The 26,193-nt window shown below is 43.2% G+C and overlaps 1 protein-coding gene across 1 annotated transcript in view; it reads left to right on the top strand.

Moving 5' to 3' along the window:
• Window positions 1-26,193, top strand: part of LOC122801207 (cytochrome P450 2D15-like) — a gene marked incomplete at its 5' end in the record, with an annotated part of 628,388 nt that overhangs the window by 130,705 nt on the left and 471,490 nt on the right. Inside the window, one exon of the mRNA XM_044070797.1 lies at window positions 24,008-24,168. Within this exon, the coding sequence (XP_043926732.1) occupies window positions 24,008-24,168 (161 nt within the window). The remainder of the gene's footprint in view (window positions 1-24,007; window positions 24,169-26,193) is intronic.

Here is a 26,193-nt window from a genome sequence, read left to right as displayed (position 1 = left end):
TGGCATTTTGTGGCAGCCTACAAGCAGCTTACTCTACCCTTTCCGTTGTTCAGTCTGGTGAGTGGGACAGCTGTGTGTCTGCCTGTACAGACACCTATTACGACTGTATCAGGCATGTTGTTTCTCCTTCGGGCCTGTGACTGTTTGGCACACCAGCTTTGCTTTCTATTCGTTGCATATGCTATGTTTGAAGGTTGTGGTTGCTTGTGATCTACTTTGGAGGCTTCTTTTGGTGTGGTGTGTTTGTAATTAAGGCCTCCGGGAATATTTATCTGTGTTTATGTGTTTGGTTTACAGTTGTGGTAGGTCTATGTGGGACTGGGTTTGTGGTGTATGTGGTTACCTTCTCCTCCTGACTAGTGTTGACAGTACTGAGTTGTTGGAGCTCAACCTCTGGTTTGGATACATGGATGCATCTATCACATATGTTTGTATTTATTGGGGGGTGTTGTGGTTGTCTGTGTACTTGGTACTGGCGTCACATTGCCTCTGGATTCACAGATTATACTTGTTGTGGCTGGACTTAGTGGATTGTATATGTGGACATATGTTGTTGCCATACTACTGGTCAGTGATTACTTCCCTTTTTATGTTTGCTCTATCATGTGGTAACTTCCTCATTCTCTTCCATGGTTTGGTAATGGCTGGAGGCCAGCATGCCAGATGCCTGCGTGTATGGCATTGTGTGTTGTTGTTATTTGTGATTGCATACTCCAAGCATTCTTGGCTGTGTTCATGGAATGCCTGTATAACATTTTCTGTGGTGTGTCCCATATTCTGCACTTGCACAGGGCCTTTTGTGGATTCAACATCGGTTTTGAGGGCTGCAACCTATACTTTACACATGTTTTTCACTGTGGTATTCTGGCCAGGGACTGGGGTCAGGGTGTGTATATCCAGTGTGATTACTCTATGGTCTGGTCTTACCAGTGAGGGGTACACTTCTCATCTTGCCATCCAGTACACATGTTGCTGATTATCACATCCAGTATACTTACCCCTCTTGTGGGAGTAGTACATTGTTCCGGGGCATTTTGGTTTATGGAATCTGGGTGATTTTCTCCTACTGTGTTGGTGCTAGTACAATGCTAACGGTGTATGTCTGGGTATTTTCAGTCAAGCGGTATAATGTGGTTTGGGGGGCTTGATATATTCATGTATTCCGACATAGGCCAGGTGCTGTTCCTGGTATTAGGACAGTAGTCTGCAGCAGGCTATATACTGCGAGGCAGTTTTAGCCATTGGTATTTGACTATGGCTATTCCATGCTGCTTCTTGTTGTGGTACCAACATGGGGGTGTGGTTATCCTTGCCATTTCTTGCTAGTCACCCTCCTTTTGTAGCTTGTTCCATGTTTTGCGGCTGTACAGCACAGTATGAAGTGTGACCTGGTAGTGTTAGGGTGCTGATGTGAGCCTTGCCCAGTTCTCTATTACAGGACTGGTATCTACAGTCTCCTTACTGTGTGCGTTTACACTGCATCTGTCATGGGGTAGTATTACATCTAGGTTCCTATCCCTTGTAGAACCTATGAAGGTGGGTTTGTGTTTTGAGACTTACGTATTCAGGGCATGCTGTGGGTACTGACAGCCTTTGCCGGTATCCATGGGGCATGGCATGATAGGTGCACGCCACCCCTAGCTGGTGGTGCATCATGTCAAGCTCCGCATATCTTCCCAGCCTGTAACACATTGGCTCCCCTTTGACTGACTGCATTACTTCAGCCAATTATTGTACTTGATCTTCTTGTCTTCATAGTGTGACATCATGCTTGGTGAGGGTGAGATGTTAGGCAGGGTCTTCATGTTTGCATATACTAGATGGTGTTACATTGCTTAACACATGGCAATCATGCCTCAGGTGGTGCTGCAGGGCTGCCTCTGTCGGATGCACATACTACACTCCCTGTACATGTTTGAGAGCAGGTTGTGTCATGTTAGGCATCCTTGTTACTATATGAGTGTCAGACAGGGGTATCATTCCCAGGGTTCCTACTGTGCCAGTGTATGTGCTATACTTTGTCTCTTTGCCAAGGCCAGGGCATACTGGGCACGCCTCCTTCTGCCTACTGGGGCAGGCTCAGGTTGTTCCTCCTCCGAGTCACGCTCTGCCTGTGATGGCCTTGGCAATGGTGGGGGGCTGTTTGGCCCGGCCCTATGCTGGTCCTGCTGCAGCTGTTTTTGCAAGATCATATTATGTAGCATAGCACATACCATGACAATTTGGGTACATGTAGTTGGTGTGTACTGCAAGGCTCCACCAGATGTGTCCAGGACTTGAGCAGCCCAAACACATGCTCTATTATATTACGTGTTTGTGCGTGTGCCTCATTATGGCGTTCCTGTTCAGGTGTGTGTGCGTTTCTGATGGGTGTCATCAGTCACGGATCCAGTGCATAATCTGCATCCCCCACTAGGTGTCCGTGTGGGATGTCCCCATTGGCAAATGTCTGGTATAGCTGCGTCAAATGCCAGATGTGGGAATCGTGATAACTCCCAGGGCAGCCAGCACACACATTCATTATTATGCCCTGGGTATCACACGACCTGGCAGTTGATGGAGGGAAGCCCTGCGGTTAATGTAGGCCCTACCCGCTCACGGATGGTGCTTTGATGCGTATGCGTGCAGTCTATTGCACCCAGTACCTCAGGGTATTCCGCTATTTGCTGGAAGAGACGCATATTGCTGGCCAATACCTCACGGGCATTGGGGAAATATACATGATCACCGACATGTGCTGACATGGCATCCAGGAACTGGTGTAGTACCCTGGAGGCTGATGTCTGTGATATCCCCATCATATCGCCAGTTGGTCTCTGGAAGGTACCTGTTGCTAGTATTCTTAGGCCAACACATACCTTGGTTTCCACTGGGATGGGTTCCCCTCTGTTGGTTCTGTGTGTGAGGCGTGGCCTGCACAGCTCAACAATTTGCTGCAGGAGGTCTCTGTCCACTCTATAGCGCTCTACTATCTCCAGCTCATGTAACCCGTGGTAGGTGACCCTGGGCCTGTACACTCTTCTCTGTCTCCTCACTGTGGGTTGTCTGACACCATCTGCATTGTCACCAGCCTCAGCAAGTCGCCTATGTCTCTTTATGACAGCTATGGCAGCCCCTAACATTTCTGCTCTGAGTGAAGCTTTTTCAGTTTTCACTTCTATTAGCTTACTCCTGTCTTGCAGTGTCTCTTAATGGAAACATCCTGCACTACTGTTTGCAGAGTTTTAAGTGCTGGGCTGGGCTACTATTCTGCCTGTGTAATTGCCTGCTTCTAATTGTTTTCACCTGCTAGCTTCAGCAGTTATTCGTGCTAGCTTCCTATTAATTCTGTTGCTTCCTTTTTCCTCTCTGTTTCCTCAGGGGGGAGCAACGTGCATACCATCAGAAACACGCTCACAGTGGCTTACACACACGCACATGTGCTTACACGGTTCAGAATCTACTTATTCGGGTTAAAACGCGCGTACACACGCGCAAACACTGTTACACGTCTGCCAACAGCCTCTAACATACTCAGCCTGCCCTACACGCGCGCACACCCGCGCAAACAGTGTTAAACATCTCCCAACACGCTCCCACATGCTCACTCTGCCTTACACGCATGCACACTGTCCTACTCGTGCTTCATGGTGAGCATATGTGCGCATGCACGCCTAGCAAGAAACTTTGGTGTAAGTAACAGTGTACACCTTCCTTGACTTTCCATGACTTATCTAGTGGCATACCTCTTTCCATGATCTGTGCCTGTCATCTGTCATGTTACACTGGCCTACAATGAACTGCATTTCTTTCTACCATTCCCCCCTGTGATGTCACCTATCTCCTACTCTATTCCTCCCCCTTATGTATCTCTTACACTACTCAGACTGTGCTCATTTGCTATGTGACTGTGAGATTCAGTATCCGAACCCTCATTTACATGAGATTGCCTACTAATGCTTAGTTATATGTCTTAGACTCAGCTTCCCCCCTTAGCAACCACTACACGGTGGCCATGTTGTTTTTGGTCTGCTGGTCCCTACATTGTCATTCCATGTATTGCATGAAACCCACATTTGTGGGTTTATAACCTTCTTTTTTATGTTTTTATACAGCGCAGTCCGTTTTTATCATTTTGCCATCGGGTTGTATTGCCAATGGCCACATATTTGGCCATTGGCATGCTGCTTGAGTCATATGCAACCTTTTTTTGGAACTGACATTGCTCCGTTATGGATTTTGCAGAAATGTACTCAGTTGTCAACTGAGTACATTTCTGCAGCTAAAACGTCTCCTACACGGACTGGTTTCTGCTTCGTGGATCGCTAATATACCTCATTTGCATACCTTACGGATGCAAGTGAGGTATTTAGCATGTCCACACCCAGTCCATGTAAGAGACGTTTTAGCTGGTCTCTTACACAGAGCTTAGGGCTGTTCCTGGATCGCGAGACTTGCATGGAGTGTTGCACGTCTCTTACACTCCGTGCAAGCCTTCGTGAATCCTGCCCATTATCTTTTTATATATATTTTTTATTTAAATAGCTCCTTTACCTAATGTTTCAGACTTTTCTAGTATATGTAAATGGTGTTGGAAGAAATATTTTATATCCAAAATATAACTATCAAAAATATCCAGATATTTACTTATGAGCTAAGAGGCTGAGAGGTATGTAAACCTTTTAATTGCTGCTGCCACAGGTCGATCGATTTCACTCTCTCATACACACCAAGACACACATGCTTCCATTTTCATGCAATGAACGCATATTCACTCACACACACAGAAAGAACATAAACACACATGCACACACAGAGACACACACACACTTTTCTTTCTTTCTTTTTTTTTTTTTAATTTGACACTCGCTAAACAACAAAAGCACTGCTTAGCAAATGTAAAATAATGGCTCGACTGAGCTAACTCTTTCTTTTATGCATGAATACCCTCACACACACAGACATAAACACACACACACATACACACACACACACACACACACACACACACACACACACACACACACACACACACACACACACACTTTTCCACTCACTAAATAGCAAAAGCTCTGCTTAGAGAGCAAAATAATGGCAACCATTAGCTTTCTTTCACTCTGAGCTTTACAGCAGCTTAATATGCTGCCGTGAATCATATCTGTAAATTGACACCCTGCTGGAGAAAGTTTATTCTCCAACCAGGGTGCTGATGTACAGATCACCCATTCTCTAAGAGCTGATTAACCCATCCAAGAAGAAAACTGGTGGAAATAATTGCAGAGCAGATTTTCGAATTAAAGAGTTACTTTACTTGAAGAAACTTCAGAGAATGTACTTACAAAAAACCCTTTACTGCATTAGGTAAAGAAGTCCTGACCTTTTACTTTCTGCTGGGCCAAACATTTAAACCTAAATGACTGTGGGCCGGATTCACAAAGGCTTGCATGGAGTCTAAGAGTAGAGTAAGTCTCCATGCAGCCAACATGTCTGCTGAGCGATCCAGGAACAGCCGGCAGGGGCGTGCAAGAGAGCTCCTAAAACAACTCTTACACGGACAGGGCTAGGTTATGCAAATTACCTCATTTGCTGCTGAAAGCTACGCAAATGAGGTAAATTTGTGATCCAGGAAACCCTAACCTGTCTGAGTAAGAGTAGTGTTATTTGCAGAAATGTACTCCGTTGACAACTGAGTACCATTCTGCAAATAGCAAAACGGAGCAGTGACAGCTCCAAAAAAAGGATGCATCCAGTTGAGGAAGCATGCCAATGGCCAAATATATGGCCATTGGCAATGTTCCCCATTGCAAAATAAAAAAAATATATATTTTTTTTTACCTCGATCTCTGAAGTTTAAGCATAGTGCAGCGCCTCACAAATGGGCTGTGCTTTAAAAACCAGAAAACCAAAAATTAAAAGCCACAAATAGGGGTTTTATTGAAAATATTAATTTTCCATGCAAGTGAATGGCAGGCTGAAGACAACATGGCTACTGAATAGAGGTTGCTAAGGGGGGAAGCTCAGTCTAAGAGATGTAACCAAGCATTAGTAGGCAATCCTATGCAAATGAGGGTAAGGATAGTGAATCCCAATTTTACATGGCAAATGAGCAAAGGCTGTGGAGAGCAGGAGTAGGATAAGGGGAGTATCAGAGTAGAAGATAGGTGACATCACAAGGGGGATATGTATGAAAGAATGTAAGCTCATTGGAGCAGAGTGGCATGTGTTTGCTGTCAGTTACTCATCACTGGAAGAGGTGTGTCAACAGGTATCCTAGCTAAAGCCAAGAAATTGAAGGTGTATGTCGTGGATAACATTAAAGTTTCTTGTTGAAGTGCCTGCAATGTGTTTGTGCGTGGGTGCGCGCCTGTGTATCCGAGTAAGACTGTGTGCGCGCATGTGCACCTGTGTTCACGCGTTTAAGCCGGAGTAAGTATGTGTAAGGTTGTTGAAATTTGTGTAAGCGCATTTGCGCCTGTGTGCGCGTGTTTAAGCAGGAGTCAGCAAGTGTAAGGCCATGTAAGCATGTGTGCGTGCGTGTGCGTGCGTGTGAGCATGTTGCGCTTGTTTGCGCGGCGCTGCCCCTTGTGGAAACAGAAAGGGAAAAGGAAGCACAATAAATAGTAGGAAGTTAACCAAGGGGAACTAGCAGAGCTAGCAGGTGAAAACAATCAGAATCAGGCAATTACACAGGCAATACAGTAGCCCAGCCCAGCCCAGCACTTAAAACTCTGCAAACAACTTTCCACCATGTTTTCCTCAGAGACACTGCAACACTGCAGTAAAATAAGAGAAGTGAAAACTTGAAAAGCTTTGCTGAGACAAAGAAATGTTAGGGGCTGCCATTGCTGTTATAAGGTGACATATGCAACATGCTGGGGGTAGTGACAATGTGAATGCTGCTGAGCAACCTACAGTGAGGAGACGGAGAAGAGTGTACAGGCCCAGGGTAACCTACCAGGGGCTACATGAGCTGGAGATAGTGGAGCACTATAGAGTGGACAGAGACCTCATGCAGCAAATTGTTGAGCTGTGCAGGCCACGCCTCACACACAGAACCAACAGAGGGGAACCCATCCCAGTGGAAACCAAGGTATGTGTTGGCCTAAGAATACTAGCAACAGGTACCTTCCAGAGACCAACTAGTGATATGATGGGGATTTCACAGGCATCAGCCTCCAGGGTACTGCACCAGTTCCTGAATGCCATGCCAGCATTGTCGGTGATCATGTATATTTCCCCAATTCCCGTGAGGTATTGGCCAGCAATATGCGTCTTTTCAAGCAAATAGCGAAATACCCTGAGGTAGTGGGTGCAATAGACTGCACGCATATATGCATCAAAGCACCAGCCGGTGAGCGGGGTAGGGCCTACTTTAACCACAAGGGCTTCGCCTCAATTGCCAAGTTGTGTGTGATGCCCAGGGCATAATACTGAATGTGTGTGTTGACTGCCCTGGAAGCTACCATGATTCCCATATCTGGCATCTGACACAGCTGTACCAGACATTTGCCAATGGGGACATCCCTCATGGTCACCTAGTGGGGGATGCTGGATATGCACTGGAGCCATGACTAATGACACTCATCAGAAATGCACACACACCTGAACAGGAATGCCATAATGAGGCACACGCACAAACACGAAATGTAATCGAGTGTGGGTTTGGGCTGCTCAAGTCACGGTTCCGGTGTCTGGACACATCTGGTTGAGCCTTGCAGTACTCACCAACTACATGTACCCAAATTGTTATGGTATGTGCTATGCTACATAATATGATCCTGCGAAAAGAGCTGCAGCAGGAACAGCATAGGCCCGGGCCAAACAGCCCCCCACCATTACCTAGGCCATCACAGGCAGAGCGTGACTCGGAGGAGGAACAACCTGAGCCTGCCCCAGTAGGCAGAAGGAGGCATGCCCAGTATGCTTTGGCCTTGGCAAAGAAGCAATGCATAGCACATACACTGGCTAAGTAGGAACCCTGGAAATGATACCTCTCTCTGACTTGCACATATAGTAAAAGGGATGCCTAACTTGACACTACCTGTTTTCAAACATGTATAGGGAGTGTACTATGTGCATCCGACATAGGCAGCCCTGCAGCACCACCTGAGGCATGATTGCCATGTTTTAAGCAATATAAAGCAGTGCTAAACAGCTTTTACCACTATTTAGTATATGTAAACAAAATTGCACACACTAACTAGCACAACTTTGGGCAATGTTGAGCAATATTGGGCAACGTTCAGCAATGCTGGTTAACGTTGAGCAATGTTGGGCAAGTTCGGTCAAAGTTGGGCATAGTTGAGCAAAAGCAGGTAAACATGCTCATATTTGCTTTACTGTTCCTTAAGCAGTCTGGTCTGCCCAGTATGAAAATATAAAGCAGTGACAGTTCTCAATCCCAGGATACTGTGCACTATAATCACAGTACTGAACCACTAAACCAAGACAGTATTTCGCTGGTCAGCCTGTATGAAGAAATGTTGATAAGTCTATGCAAAGTGTCTCATGGGAACCCTGCAGGCACAGCATAATCCCTGTCGAGTTATGACAGAAAGGTGAGCCCTGCAGTAGAAATACAACTTGATTTTCAACACACATATAGTATAAATGTTAATATTGGGCATGTTCACACACGTCAACAAATGTAGTGGACTTCAAACAGCAACGTACTGAAAGGTCACACTGGGCATGCTCACACACTTAGGCCATGTCTGAGTACAGCAGTGGGCCACACATATCCGGCTGTTGCATGTGTTAACCCAGGAACCTCTCACTATTCACCAATCCGCCTTGTGCACATAGTTATATGACAACCGACACATATATAATATATTGGAACCCTGTCATAATCAAATATGTACTATAGATACTTAGGTTGTTCATAGAAAGTGGGAAAGCAAAGAAGATAAAAAAAACTGCAATCAGTATCATCACTAAACAATGTGCACTCCAAACATTATCATAGGTTCATAGGTTGATACTAGGCTATCTGCCTAGGGCATTTATAAGCCTAGCCAGAGTCTGTTTGGCTTTCGCCACCCTTTTAGATTAGTAGACTGTGCCTTTGAATAGTAGGTCACAGAAGATTGCCCTTTTACGGTTAGTTTATTGTGCCTCTGTCTAGCAGGGTCCCAGAAGAGATCCCAGGGGTAAACTTACGATCTCCCATTCACTCGTCATGATTTCTCTTGAAGAGGGTCAGTGAGGGGCTCTGCCTAACTTGGACTGGGATTTTGTTCCAGAGTGAGGGGAGCCTCTGGGATATGACTCTGTCAATCCAGCATGTTCTATTTATTTCTGTACTGAGGTTTAAGTCCCTGGAGCATGTAGTTCTAAGGGATTCAGATTTCCTGAGGTGGAGCATGCCCATTAATTCTGGGTTGGACATGGCTTTATACGTCAGGCACAGATCGCCTCTGAGTAGGCGGTAAGCAACAGAGTAGAGCTGGAGTTTTTTTAGCCGAACTGCATAGGGCATCAGTTTGAGTCCCTTGATCCTCTTGGTGAGGTACCTTTGGGGTCTTTCCAGTTGCTGCAGGTGTCGGGTAAGGTACATCCCAAATGGGGCATTGTATTAAATTATGGGCCTTATGAGTGATGAGTAGAGGGGCACAATGACCTCTCTTGATCTAGATGTGAAACCTTTCGTGATAAGGTGGGCTATATAGAAGGTCTTTCTAACCACTTTGGCAATGTGATTGTCAAATGAGAGATTACTGTCTACTTGGGTCCCCAAATCCTTAATTACTTCTTCTGCACTTAATGGATTACCACCTATGTGGTAATTTGTGGGCACTTTTTTTCCCAAAGGGGATGACTATGCATTTTTTGGCATTTAGCTTTAGGCCATGGCTCTGGCACCAGTTATCCGTCTCTGTGAGATCCTTTTGGAGGATGCTTGTGTCAGCCAGAGAGTCGATTATGGCACCCTGTTTGCAGTCATCTGCGAACTTGGTCAGCCATAGTCGTCCCGTGTTAGCCTGTACCTCAGATAAATATACACCGAACAAGAGAGGTCCCAGGACTGAGCCTTGTGGGATGCCACTTGTAACTGGTTTAGAGTCTGGCATGGCACCTGCAATTCTGACCATGTGGGTGCTATCCCTGAGCCAGTTTGCAACCCATCTTGAAACATATGGGTTGGTATTTAAGCTGGTGAGCTTATTTATGATGCCCAAGTGGGGTATTGTGTAGAAGGCTTTTGCGAGGTCCAGGTAGGCTGTGGGGACTACCTTCCCTTCGTCTATGGCCCTGGTAACTGTTTCAAAGAAGTCGACCAGGTTTAAGAGGCAAGATCTGCCTTTAACAAAGCTGAATTGGGTAGGATCCAGTGTCTGCAGGTTCCCGATGTCTTTGTTTATGAGTTCCATGATGATACACTCCATAGCTTTGCAGACCAGGCTAGTCAGGCTTATAGGGCGATAGTTTCCAGGGTCCGTTGTGGCACCACCTTTGTGGAGTGGGACCACTGTTGCGGTATGCCATTCCTTGGGTACATATCCTGTAGTAAGGCTGAGACTGAACAGTGACTTTATGTGAGGGTTAAGTTCTTCTTGAAGCTCATGTAAGACGCAGCCCGGGACACCGTCCAGTCCCATTGATGCTGTGTTTTTTGCTTTGGAGAGGGCAGCTCTCACCTATTCATCTGTGATGTCAGGGAGGCTACACTCTGTTGGGATGGACATTTGCTCTTTTGAGGGGGATGGGGGGAGAAATTTGCACTGAACCTGTCTGCCAGGATGTTGGCAATGTCTGTGGGTTCAGTGTATTTTTTTGTCATTTTGCACTAACTCAGAGCATATCTGGGAGTTGCCACCCATGTTCCTGACATAACTAAAGAAGGCCTTGTGATTGTCTTTAGTGTCTTGTGCAATTTTTCTTTCGAAGCTGGCCTTAGATTATTTTATGAGGGATCGTAGCTTCTTGCTAGTACTGATCAGAGATGCCTTCCCTTTTTGGGATTTTGCTCTATCATGTAGTAGCTTCCTCCTTTTGTTGTATAGCCTATTTATGGCCGGGGTCCATCAGACAAGTCTCCTGTCTTTGGAGGAGTCAGTCTTGGTTTTATTTGGGATAGCATGATCCATGCATTCCTGTAGGTGTCCATAGAATGCGTTTGTAAAGGATTATGCAGTTTGAGCCGTATTTTCACTGGCCCAGGGGCTTTGAAGGATACCACCTCGGTTTTGAGAAGTGTGATGTTTGCTTTTGAGAAGTTCTTCACCGAGGTGACCTTGGCTGGGAGTGGGGATGGGATATGGATATCCAGTGAGATTAATTTATGGTCTGACCTTACCAATGAGGGGTATACCTCTGGTGTGGAACATGTCCCCATGTTGGTGATGACCAGGTCCAATATGTTTTCCCCTGTTGTGAGGGTGGTGACCAGTAGTTCCATAGCATTTGAGTCTACAAATTCTAGGAACCGTTGGGTGAGGGTGTTGGGGCTTGAGTAGTATTCCCAGTCAATGTTTGGGTAGTGGAAGTCACCCAATATAATGGTGTTGGAGAGACCTTCATATTCTCCAGTGTTCTCATGAAAGCCGAGTGGGGTTCCTGAGTTTGGGAGGGTGGTCTGTAGCAGGCTACAAACTGAAAGGCAGTTTTGCCCACTGTTAGTTGCAATGGATGGTCTCCGATGCTTCGTGCAGTGCTACTAACCTGGAGGTGTGGGTATCTTTGATGTATATGGATACTCCCCCTCCTTTTGTGGTTCAGTCCAAGTTTTGTGGCCGAAAAGCATGGTATGAAGTATAACCTGGTAGTGCTGGGGGTGCTTTCAGGAGCCTTGAACCAGGTTTCTGTTACTGCACAGCTATTGATATTCTCCATACTGAGGAGAGCCTTGAGTGTGTGCATTTTGAGGTTTAGACTTCTGGCGTTGAGCAGCATTACCCTTAGTTTCTTTTCCCTTGTATTGTCTATGGAGGTGGGTTTGCCTTTTGAGCCTTGCCTAATAAAGGCACTATGGGGGTGGCAAGAGCCTTAGCCAGTATTCGAAAGCCCAGGGGTGACAGGTGCAAGCTGTCCCTATTGAAGCAATGTGGCTAGTCAAGCATGTCATCCCACGCTGACAGACACTGGATCGCCTTTGAATGACACCAATACTTTAGCCAATTGTTAAAATTGATCATTTTGTCTTTATACTGTGGCATCATTCTTGGTGAGGGTAAGATGCTACTCAAGGTCAGGGTCATACCGGCCTGGGCTACATGATCAGAGAGCTCCTCTATGTCTCTTTTCATGTAGTCCAGGGAGGTGCGTCTCAGGTCATTCACACCAGCATGGACAATGTCTGAGTCATATTTGTACTTGCTTTGGAGTGACCTGAGTGCATGTGTTATGTGGCAGATCCTGGCACCCGACAGACAGCTTACAGTGACCTTCTCCTTATTCAGCCCGGTGAGTGGGACGTCGGTGTGTCTGACAATAGAGTCACCTATTACAAGTGTATTAGGTGTGTTGTTTAGCCTTAAGGGCAGTGACTGTGTGGCACACTGACTTTGTGAATTATGTGATACGTGGGTATTGTTGTGGGATAGCAGTTGTTTGGGTGTCTGCTTTGGAGGTCTCTGCTGCTTAGGCAGATTTTTATTTAGAGCCACAGTATATGTTTGTGTGTTTATGTGCTTGGTTTGCTGTTGCTATAGGTCTATGTGAGACTGGATTTGTGGTGTGTGTGGTTACCTTCTCCTCCTGATAGACTGTGCCAGTCATGGGTCGAGAGAGCTCAGACTCCACTTTGGCTATATAGTTGTATCTCTCACATATATTTGAGTTTGTTGGGAGGAGGAGAAGAGGGTTGTCTGTGTACATAAGGCAGTTGTAACATTGCCTCAAAATTCCCATATTCACCAGTTGGACTGGAGAGTACACATGAAACTGACCTTTGGACATGTCAGGATATTATGATGAAATACTTTTTGACTGAACAAAAAGGATCAGTAGGGTGTTAAGTGTTTAAAAGAATAGTGCTTAAGTTTGTTGGTGTTTTGGAAAGATTATCTGCGAAGGAGTCCAGACAGAACCATGACACTTCCTTCAGCTATGTTATAAATAGCAATGTACACTCATATATGTCCTGAGTCAGGGCCAACTGTAAATGACTGACAATGCCAACATCCTGTCAGACAGGCCCATACATACATAGACACCTCCCACTGACAAAAGGCCCTATCATCATACCAGGAGATATCACATGTAGAATGGGTAAACAGCTCCTTCCAAAACTGAAGACATGGCATCAATTAGATTACATTGTTTCCCTATATGTGTCATAAGTGAACTGCAGAACAAACAGACCCTGCACCTGAACAGTCTGTTGAGCCTCACTCTCTCTACAGGATATGATACTGTTGAATGGGTTACAGCAACATATGGCACACTCCACAAGTGTTGGTGCACAACAGACCATGGGAACTATAGTCTTATAAGCCTATGAAGTCTGATCTGCAAGGCCATGGAGTCCATCATGATTGAAGTCATAAACAGAGCTATTGGAAGCCTACAAACACACAACCCTACCAACTTTAGTTTGGTCATGGGCAGATCATCGTTCCCAAACCTGCTAGACTGTTTGCAAGGCAGCCACCCAGGACATACATCACTGAAATGAGCTACACATGTCCCATATAGACTTTGAATAGCCCTTTTCCAACATCCCAAACACATGTCGTATTCACAAAATCAACAACCTGTGCATAACTATGTATTATCATATGATGGATTGGCAACTGGTCCACAGATAGATCACACAAGCTAAGAATTGTGGAGTCCCGTTCAAGCTGTTAACACCTGCTGCCCCCCATGGCTCAGTTCTGGGATTGCATAAAACAAAGTGCACACACGTTACCATGTCTAGTCTGATGATGTCAGCATCCTACAAATATAGCAGGAGAAATGAAACCACCCAGTAAAGCATATAGCGTGTTGTGTTAATGTGTATCTCTCTAGTATCATAACATAGTTAGGTAGGGGTTTGAATCCTGTAATTGCTGTGTGTGTGGTTGGGGGTTATATGTTTGTGTGTGATTTCCTTTGAGAGGACTGCCCTTTTTGGACACCAGGAAAACACCTTAAAAGAGGTATATACACCTCTTTGGCAAGTCTGATGATGTCAGCATCCCAGAAATACAGCAGTGGAAATAAAAGCTCCCAGTAAAGCTTGTAGCATGTCGTGTTAATGCATATCTTTCAAGTATCATAACATAGTTAGGTAAGGGTTTGAATCCTGCAATTGCTGAGTTTGTGTGGGGGGTGTATGTTTGTGTGTGATTTCTTTTGAGAGGAGTGTCCTTTTTGGACACTAGGAAAACACCTTAAAAGTGATATATCCCTCTTTGGCAAGTCTGATGATGTCAGCATGCCACAAATACAGCAGTGGAAATGAAAATTCCCAGTAAAGCATCTCGCGTGTCGTGTTAATGTGTATCTCTCTAGTATCACAACATAGTTAAGTAGGTGTTTGAATCCTGCAATTGCTGCGTCTGTGTGTGTATGACACTGTTGTTCAATGTGTTGTGGGTTTTGCTTTTACTACTGTATGACATACCAGTAAAACAACAGTATGTGCATTGCACATGTCAGGTATCTGTGTGGCAAATACATATATGTATATGTGACCTCATTTAGTTCATAGGTGTGAAGCCTGCTTTCTACATGAATACATCTGTTACCTTTGACAGAGTGTGCTGCTGCTTCTCAGACCTTAGGTCACATTATATATGTTTGTGACAAGGCCAGCCACTGTAGTGATCTGTGGCCTAGGTCATCTGTGTCACACACACCCATCACAGTTCCTATAGAATAGTGTGAGTGAGGGTTCATGCCTGGGGTATATTTCAGACATGTTCAAACACAACAAAGTCTGTCAATAATGGACATTCATTATAGGTGTACAACAACTTCATGGATATGCATACGGACCCCTTATTGCTTATGTGATACACCGAGGGACTTCAGAATACCTTTGGAAATGTGAATACCAAAGGACAGATGACATAACACGTGGCTGTATGTACACATCGGTACCTCTTCTACATGTTGTGGGCTACTACCTATGTGGTACTGTCAGGATACTATGTTTAGTAAATGTGGATGACTATGCTATAGTTGGCTTATAGCTTTACAGCATGGGTTGGACAACAGGTATCTGTCTGCATGATACCCTTGTGGAGGATAGGTGTCTCATCCGGAGAATGCATTGTAGGCCACTGTATGCATTACCAGATGTGGACGGACATATCCCTAGTGTGTTTGCTTGTACCTAAGAGGGCTACATGCCAAACAGGTGTGGACACAATGCACCACCTAGCCACAGGAGGTATATATCAAGCTAATGCATGAAGAAAGATGTCATCCATTGCAATGAATGTAAAGTACAGTTACAGTATTACCAGTATACCACAGTAGTCTTTGATGCCAACCCCCTGCCTAACATATGTGCACAGTTGTTGATATAGGTGGCATACTGCTGTACTAGACTATACATGTTGCTAGATACACACGTATACCCTGTAACACAGATATGATTTGAGGGCATGGTATAGGCATAATTACACACACATCAGACATACATACAACACACAAATGTATGCCAACCCAGGTGAACTTTACCTGTGTACCATACAACTTTACCTGTGTACCATACAATACTGTGTGTCACTACTTACAAAACCTTATGCCTGAGGTATGTAATCTGTGAGGACTACAGGGAACACACAAAACAGTGTTTCCAAGCAATGTGAACATACATCATACTGTACTGTTTAGGCCTACAGCTTCAGGTAGTACTACAGTTCATATGGGAGTTGGATTCACCAGCAGTACCACTCACTAAGCATACATGTATTGCTTTAGCCTACGATGGAACACCACAGTCGACAACAAGGGACTACGTCACACCATATGCCATACTACTTTTTCTGCCTAGCAATAGCATACACATCTTTTGCTGGGATCACAGCTAGGACACAAACTACCATGACAGAAACAATTTCACACTAAGCTATCACACCTTTATAGACCTTGCACACATTCACCAACACGTTCACCATCACACTCAGTCAACCTCACATAGCAATTATTGTACTAAGTACATGTGTGTGTGCATCGTGTCATGGGTATGTAATACGCTATTGGCCCTAGGGCCTACCTACAACAGCCTAGCCATATGCTACCCTGGCCTTTGACACACATGTAATTTAATTTCACTTGCCCCTGTCAACCAGAGCCACAGAAGTGATTCCCGGGGTGTATTTCCTATCTCCCAACCAATCATCAGGAGTATTTATGACAACTGCTAATGAGGAGCTTTGTTTGCTATTGATAGGTGGTTTGTTCCAGAGTATGGCATGTCTCTGAGTTAGGACTCTATCCCTCCAGCATGTGCTGTTTAGTGAGCTGACAAGGTGTAGGGCCTTAGAGCATGTATCTGGGAGGGATTGCAATATGTTTATGTGGAGGATGTCCAACAGCTATGGGTGTGACATAGCTCAGTATGTTAGGCAGAGGTCACTTCTTGGTAGGGCTATGCAACACAGTGTAGCTGTGGTTTTGTGAGTCGGTCTGCATAGGGCATCTGTTTGAGGCTGGTATTACTCTTTGTGAGGTATGTCTGTGGCCTTTCCAGTTGCTGTAGTTGGCATTGTACTCTCTAATGGGTTTTAAGTGTGATAAGTAGAGGGGAACACTGACCTATATTTCCCTAGATGACACACCTTTTGTGATGACGTGTACCACATAGACAGAGTGCATGACCAGTGTGGCACTGTGATTATCAAAGGGGAGGCTACTGTCCACCTGTGTCCCATGTTCCCTTATCACACCTTCGGTGTTAGGTAGACTACCACCTATGTGGTAGTTAATGGGTACAGTGTTCTGGCAAGAAGGGATGGCACTGCAGTGTCAACACTGAGCTTCAGTCCATACCTTGGTCGCCAGGCACCTGTCGCAGTAAGTATGCCCCATGTCTCTCTCCCTCTCTCCCTCTATCTATATATATATATCTACATATCTATATATATCTATATCTATCTATCTCTCTATATATATGTCTATATATCTATCTATCTATCTATATATATATATATATATATATATATATATATATATAAAATCTACATATATCTATATATATCTATATATCTATCTATATATATATATATATATATAGACATACATATATATCTATATATATATAATCTACATATATCTATATATATCTATATATATCTACATATATATATATATATATATATATATATATATATATATACATATATATATATATATATATATATATATATATATATATATATATATATATATATATATACACATACATACACACATACATATAAACATCCATTGCTGTACATATAGATGTACATATAGGCACATATACAGTCCACTATTCATGGTGGGAATATCACTTATGCGACAGTTGTGAAATATACAGTTATGTAATAATATTGCATAGTATTGTGCAGACTACATTGAATGTGTCCTCAGCCCATGTAGCTTTAGCAGGCCTCACTGGCTGCAACACTACAAAACTGACAGAGCATGCCCACAGCGTTTAACCACCACATGTCATATACCAGCACTGCATGCTGTTTTCTTTGCCACACACTACAACCTACATAGAAATATGCACATAACCTTCAACAACATATATATGTACACCCTTCACAAACAGTTGCAGTATGTCCCTTGCCCTATGCACATGTACAGATACACAGAGATACGTACTGCTGCCACATATGGATGATTCACAGTATGTAGAGTACTCTTCATAAACATCTACTACATGCCAGCAAATACATATGTGTTACATACCTTTCGTTTGTATTGCTGTGTTCCGTTTGTTTTTAAAGGAAATATTTTTTTTTCTCTGTCTGTTGCTCTTTCTTTTTCTGTGTCTCTCTGTTCCTGTCTCTTTGTCTGTCTTTGTCTGTGTCTGTGTCTCTGCCTCTATCTCTGTCCCTCTCTCTCTCACTCTATCTCTCTCTCTTGCTGCAATGAGATTATTGCATGTGTAGACAGCAAGTACAGCCTGCTTTTCTAGGTATCTGCACATGTGCATGTGATGGCCTCTGCACCAATTGGTGCCCACCATTTACTAATTGCATGCAGCCTGCTGTGTGGTATTTGCAGTACTCACTGTCATAGCAGCCCACTGCTATAAAATGCTAGGTTAGGTAGGTGTAGCCCTTTCAGCTTTCCAAAGTGGGGCCCATGCTTGTTTGCTGTGGACACCGTTGTGTCAGTCAGAAGGTTGGTAAACTTCTTATCTCTGAAACTAGGGTTGTAGCCAGTGATTTGCATATTGTACTTAAACCTGAATGTTGCTGCTTCTAGTACAGACTTGTCAGTGTAGAATTTTACTCACCCCTCCAAACGCTTACATAAGATACATGGGAGTATGTACATTCTTTTCTAATTAGACAATTAACTGCCAAACAAAAATAGTTATTGCAATGTATTCCTCTGGCACATGAACTGTTTGTGAACTACTATACTGTAAATATTAATTACCTCACTTCTGAACAGTTTGTTGTTTATTTGTGTTGACATTAACACGGGCTGCTCAAGACAACTGGACACATTTCAGTACTGAGTATACCTACCTACATCCTTGGTAGAGCCTGAATACACAGGTATATTGTTTTTTTTGGGTAGAGGTGCAGAAGTACAGAGATCATTATATATTATTGTGTGATGTTTATCTTGCTGAACATACAGGGTTGCTGTGTACCTGTTAGTCTAACAAGGCAAGTAGTCTGTCTGTGTAGCTTCCACTTGTGTTCATATCCAGATGGTAGCCAGAGGTTAGCCTATTATTCTTTGTCTGTGCACCACACCTGTCTTTTCTGCACTGGAACAGTGGCATTGTCACAGTTGGTTGCTAGCAGTACAAGGCTACATCCTTTGATATTTCTGTGTTGTACTCCTACATAAGGGTATGCTTGTGGGACTCGTTCCAAAGCAATTTGCAGAGTGTGTAACAGCAGAAAAGCTGAAATGCCTGTGTGTTTCTGCCTCTGGCAGGCCTCTGATACACTCAGGTATATATTTGAACAACCTCAGGGGAAAGGTACATATAAGTGGTGTACACCTGTAATATATTGCAGACATTAAGTTGAGACTGTGAGAGAATCAGAGCATATGTATTAATACACCTTTTCTGACGTGCATGCAGTGTGTACTCTTACTTATTGACATTATTCATTAAGTGTAATTCCCCACTTTTCAGCCTACCGTCAGTACTTTTCAGAGGGATTCTGAGGGACAAAGCTAACATTTGTTTATGAATCAGGGCCATCCCTGAAAACCAGTCACAGTTGGGAAGTATGGCCTCTGCCCTATTCAAATATGCCCGTGTTTATCCTGCTCTGATACTGTGTGGGGTTTGTAAAGTGCTACTGTAACATTATTTCCCGCTAGAATGGCTGGTTCTCTTTTCACAGTCATGTCATGCAATTCCACAACTACTGCTGGTAAAGATCCACAGAACAAGATTTGTGTTATGACATTCCTATTGTCCCTTTACATTCACTCATTGTAATGCATGATATATTTATTACAGCACCAACTTGTTGTATATTTACTGTGACCTAGTGGCACTTCATGCAGTGTAGTGTGTCCATGGTCCTGGGTTCGAGACTGACAGAGATGTTTTATTTTGCTGCTCAGCAGAATAAGGGCCTTGCCATGCAGAGTGACTAAGGCACTTTTAAGCAGTTGTAAGCGGGTGTGCGCGGGTTTGCACGATGCTTAGCAATACTTAGCTAAGCGCACACATGCACACACTTGCTCAAACCCGCTAACTACTGCTTAAAAGTACTTACTCCCGCTAACACCCATGCTAATTTCTTTGAAAGAAAAGAAAATGGGGAGATAGGAAAGTGGTGAAAAAGGGGGCACAAGGAGGGAAAGACAGTAGGGAAACAAGCTCGGGATGTGCAGGACGGGTGTAGGGAAGGTCCATATCTGCCCATTTCTTTACCAGCAACAGCTATGCATATGCAATAAATTTGGAGTGAAATTTGAAACCTTCCACCCCTAAGAGAGGGGTGAGGACAACAAAGTATGTTGTACTGCCAATTATAATTATCAGTTTACATGTCCAGCGGACATGTGTGCGAAATGGGCAGCTATGTATGGGGCGTAATTTTTTTGTGGGAACAGATTGCCCTTTTTTTTTCAGGTGAGAGTGGAAAGTGAGGTAGAGGAAGTAGGTATATTTGGGGAGGTAGGTTGGGGAGGTAAACAGACAAGACAAACAAGACGCATACAGGGGCGGAGTATGACACATGGGGTGGGTGAACACAATTGACGGGGACGGATGTTTGGAAATCGCAAGCCCATGAGCCCACAGATGGTAACAGTGGAACTGAGATCTCCACCCATGGGCAGTCACAACTGCACCTTCACAGCCCCGAGGGTGGCTGTGCTGGTAACTGTGTAGGAGGGGCAGGCTCACCCGTGAGTCACACCACTCTCGCCTTGAGCTGGCATAGGGGATCAGCGACTGAACGCTGGATCTCCCTATGCACAACAGCCCAGACCCTTCGGAGGGTGACAGGTGGCCCTTCTCCGCCAACACTTGCATGGGGGGGACAAGCCCCATCCCCTGCAGTGCTTCCACCTGAAGGTGGCACAGGACCAATGGAGGAGGGGAGCCCGGCTGGGCACCAGACCTGCTGGTGCCAGGTGCAATCGCCAGCTGAGGAGGGACAGGTGGGTCCGCTGGGACCGGCCTTCCCATATGTTCTGTGATTAGGTGTGTTTAATTACAACACAAACAACAGCATTCCAAATTAGTTGTAACAGCATGCAGTAGTATTCCCATTAACCCAACACACCAGGGTTCCAACAGTTGAACAGCAAGCATAACACATGCATATATTGAATGACAGTGGACATTCCAACAACATGCAGGGATGATTGGTGGTAACAGGCCACCAAGATTGTGGTGTTTGAACAGGGCACATGCATCAAAGTAAATGCAGGTATTTATAGAACAATAGGACATATGTCCCAACAAATGTTTTGAGATTAGACATACCCATTGAGGTGTGGAATTGCATTGTTTATGCACATACAGTAGGGTGTAGAAAGAAACCTCCATTAACATCTTATAAGTACTTTTAGTCTACACTACATTCCTATTGACTGAAGGTGTATATCCCCTACATGTATTATTACACTAGGCAATATGCATTAGGTTGTGTAATGGGTTTGGCTAGTTCATTATATACATGACCTATATCTGACATACTAACTGTCCAAGATGCAGATGCTACTGCTACATAGTTATTTATTTTATTTATATTTATATATCTACATATCTGGATGTGTTCACATGACATTTTCAGTTACATTTCTACAGAACCCTACATTTAGTGTAGCACACTCACATTTCTGGGGAACAGATTAACAAGCTACTCGTGTGCCAGATTTACTTATGCATGCCAGCCATTAACCGACTGTTGAGGACTGTATATATGCTTCACAGCTACTGGCATTTCCATCATCCACTTTATATGGGACTGCCCAACTGAGGGTTGACAGCACTTAATACAACAGTACTATTTATATAATGCAAGGGTACAACAACATTTCAAAGTAAATGACACAGACACACTCCAAGTATTATACCTTTATTAATTACATTACACACTTTTTTACAGGCTCTCTCCTTTATTTGATATTACAGTGCATACGGAAGACATATTCAAGACATATTATACCTTTATTAATAGGTTACAACACTCTTTTTCAGGCTCGCTCACTTATTTTATATGACAGTACATGCAGAGATATTATTCCGGACTTATTTTACCTTTATTAATGGGTTACTACACTCTTTTTCTGGCTCTCTGACTAATTTTATATAACAGTACATGCAGAGGAATTATTCAGGGCATTTTATGGCTGTATTATTGGGCTACAACACTTTCTTTCAGGCTCTCTCACCTATTTTATATAACAATACATGCAGAATAATTACTAACCTGCCTGGTGGCGCAGCCTTTCTGCATAGGCTTGCTGATTCGCAGCACGGACAACTGCAGCTGTGAAGTAAATGAAGGGATATTGAGACATACCTATCCATTATATAGACTAAATTAGCATGTCTTACATACTGCATTCCATGGCTACCTACTCAGTGGTGGGGCATCTTGCATGTCACGGGCCTCCTGTATCCATTGGTTCAGTAGGTCCTGCTTCTGTCTCTTCAGGTCTGCATGGTGGTGACGGACCTGCTCACCAGTCTGAGGGATGCCTGTGACACTGGTGAGATCATGAACTAACCGGTTCCAAGCCTCTGCTTTTGTACTCCGTCCCTTGGAACTGGCCCTGCAGGAGTCTTCACTCATGACGGTGGACAAGGAGCCAAACCATGTATTTTGACTCCTTGATGCCCCAGCGTTGTGCTCGAAAGCGAGTACCCTCTCCAGCACCAGCCATTCTAACTGCAGATGGGAGCTACAATCAGTTATGGCGAGTATTCCCACCTATGGACCTTAAATATGCCGCATTTCCCACACTTTTTTGTGATTGGCCATTTTTGAAAATCCTCAGCTGACTGCAGACCTGCTTAGCAATGGTTAATCTACCATTTATAAGTATATGTATGTTAACAGTGGCTGTTTATCTTAAGCTGTCATGGCTTAGTGGTTCAGTACTTTGATTATGGTGCACAGTGTCCTGGGTTCGAAACTTGTCATTCTTTTTATTTTACTACTGTCCAGACAGGCTAAGGGGTGTGGCTATGTTTAGGCAACTTTGCTCCACGCGCTGGTTGGCACGGTGCGCACCTTCGCGCAAACCTGTTGTGCTGGATAAAGTGCTGCTTAACTTCAGGCAACTATATTGCGCTGGGTAAAGCACTGCTTAACTACGGGCAACTGTATTGCACTGGGTAAAGCGCTATTTAGCTATGGGCAACTATATTGTGCTGGGTAAAACGCTGCTTAACTACGGGCAATTATATGTCAGGATCCTTCTTATATTTATAAATATACATTTTGTTCACTGATACATAGGCCATTTCAATGCTTTTTAGTAAAATTTTATTCATATATGTCAGGAATTATTTCATATACTAATTTAAAACATAAAATAGAAAGGGGAGTGGTGGGACTTGAACCGTGCATGCCTCCTCTTTGTGTGAAGGATCTATCACTACGCTATTGCTATTTGGCTTAATTTGCATGAACATTCCTTATTATGCTCTTCAATGTCGAAATTGCTAACTGCAGCTAAGCAATGGGCACACCCGCGCAAATACGGGTAGCTATATCTGGAATTAGAAAAAAAAAAATTAAATGTTTTACTTTTTATAACTGTACTGGGGGTTTACACTGTGAGGAAGTGTAGTGTTGGGTACGTAGACATTTGAGCGGACTCGCTCATGTGTGCTGACATTTCACAATTCAGACACTTGCAGGGGCGTGGACCTTTGGACTGCTCAGCAGTCAGACATGCCCCCTGCCTTCCTGCATGGTCCTTGTTAGACTTGGAGTGGAATCAGCGTGCCCTCATGAATATGCATGGCATGCTGATGTCATACCGTTCAACTGTAGTTTCCGAGTAAGACTTATTTAGTCTTACACGGAGGATTCGTGAATCCGGGGGTATATTGAAAGCAAAGTTGCTTATATAACTGGAAATTTCTAACCCCAGATAAGATAACCTCTTGTTTTACAGGAAGTAGCAGACTGTGAGTGTGTGTGTATATGCTTCTGTCTCTATCTGTGCGTCTGTCACATTTTTCATTTTTGTTGTATCTTCATTTAAAAAAAATGCATGTTTCATTCACTTTTTTACATTTTATATCTTTGCTGCATCTTTACTGAAATAGAGTTAAATACTTCAAACAGGTTTACACAGAACACCAAGTATTTTCATTTTCTGCATGTAACCTAGATATCATTGTATTGTCTATAGCTAATTCTTTAATTTAGTGATTAAGTGAAAATATCATCCTATGTTATTTTTAATTATGTTATTTTAGGTCATCCTTTTGATCCACATGTTATACTAAACAATGCTGTAGCAAATGTGATCTGCTCCATTGTATTTGGAGATCGGTTTCAGTATGGTGACAAAACATTTCTAGAACTTCTGCATCTCTTTGAAGAAAGCCTAATTGAGCTCACTGGATTCTGGGGTCAGGTATAGTAAGAATTATCTTTTTTAATTAAACAACTCTAGCACTTAACAAAAATGCAACATTTCTGTCTTGAAAATTAGATAAAATATACAGTCATACTATTGCACCATAACAGTACTTTTCTGTTTTGAACCATTATAATATACACTGGCATGTCAATTCCCTCATGATAATTAGAGCAAAGAACTGAGAGCTGTATGTTAAGAACAATACCAGCTTATATCGTGAGCAGTACTGAGATATAGTGGTCACCCAGAAGTATTAGTAAGCCCAATGCCACAAGTATAAACTGTTAGCCACATGCATGTTTGTTATTCTTCAGAGCAGCCTAACCTGAAGGTTGTTATTGTACGGATAAAATGAAAAAAAAGAACAAAAGAACAGCAATAATATTTTGACAACTTGCTAGTATGATGGTAATTGTTGCTGCCTTCATGGTCAGAGGTTTAATTTCATGCTCTACAATATCATGCAGATTAGTCTCAGTAGTTATTCAATATTTCTCCTAGCTTTTTGCATGCATCTATATATCTGGTACTTGTAGTGAGCTGTAAGACACAACAGGGTAAGCATCTGAAATATCGGGATCCATGAGAGTGAGTCACAAAATACAAAGACTGAATGGCCGAGAGAATGGACTTAAATATACTAAATACCAGATGCAATTTCTCGCAATAATCCCTTTTCTCCAAGGTATGCTGTTCTTGGAGATGGCATATATAAGCTTGGAGGAGGGACAAAAGTCATTTTTGAGATTCACTTTTCTCCAGTTTTCCATTTTTTTTGCCTTGTTGGCACTTGACATTTTGAGTACTGACATTTTAATAGGGAGCCATTCTACATTAAGTGGAACAGTCTACATTAAGTGGAACAGTCTCCATTAATCGCAACATTTTTATACAAACCTCTGGTTGGTCATGACCTGAATTTAATTAACTGAATCTTGATGAAGGATTAATGGAAGAAATGTTAATAATTTGAAAGTGTTGTTAAAAAAAAAAAAAAAAAAAAAAAAAAAACTATAGTTTCCATAGGAAGCAGAGTCTCCATCTGGTACTGTATCTGCTGAGGTAATATCATATGACAAAAGGTCATTATTGACCTATGCATGTCAAATGTGTATTAGAGGATAGTCACTTTCACCTGAAACCTTCCATGTAAGTTTCAAATGTAAAATACTTTATTTCAGAAACTGATTTAAGTAATTTTAACCTGCCATAGTGCAATATATTCTCTATGGTTCTGTACTTGGCCCACTCCTTTTTGGCATCTATTTCTCTGAAATGGAAGCAGATTCTGAATTTTTGGCTGACTAAGTTTGTAGATGATTACAGGCTGGGGGTGATCATCGACTCCCCTCCAGACACTAGCATTTTTCAAGATGGTCTATCTCTGACTAACAAAATGTGCCAAAGCCATGGTCTGAAAATCAATGATAAGACATGCATAATTGTAACCTTTGGGAAGTTTATCATGCCAGGTAATTACCAGATTGATGATATGACCCTAAGAGTCAACCCAGTTGTCAGGGATCTGGGAACGCATGCAGACAGTAGCCTTACCTTTGACCACCACATGGCCAAAGTGGTGAGGAAATCCTTTTATGTTGCACAACTTATAAGTAAGGGCATGACCTCTAGGTCCAAAGAGGTCATTATTCCTATGTATACTGTCCTTATCAGACCAATCATATAGTACAATGCTCCCTTTGTTATGTACCTGACCAGGTATGTAGAACAATTAGAGTGACCTCAGATGTTCCTTACAAAATGAATATAAGACATAACAAACCTGCCTTATACAGAGTGTTCTTAAAGCCCTTTCCCTCTCTCAGTCTCCTATAGATTGCTGAGTGGAGATCTATTCATGGCTTACAAGGCATCCGCAAACCCCACACTTATGAATCTCCTATACATCTGTAAGTCAAACAGTACCAGAAATACAAGGTCTAGGGACCTGAATTTTGTCTGTGACTTCAACAGAACATGCTGGAGAGACAGATATGTGTTGTGAGACTGCCCCTCCTA

Source organism: Protopterus annectens, chromosome 1.part0, assembly GCF_019279795.1.
Source record: "Protopterus annectens isolate FY-2018-M chromosome 1.part0, PAN1.0, whole genome shotgun sequence".
Classification (NCBI taxonomy): domain Eukaryota; kingdom Metazoa; phylum Chordata; order Ceratodontiformes; family Protopteridae; genus Protopterus; species Protopterus annectens.
This window is presented reverse-complemented; position numbering and strand designations above follow the sequence as displayed.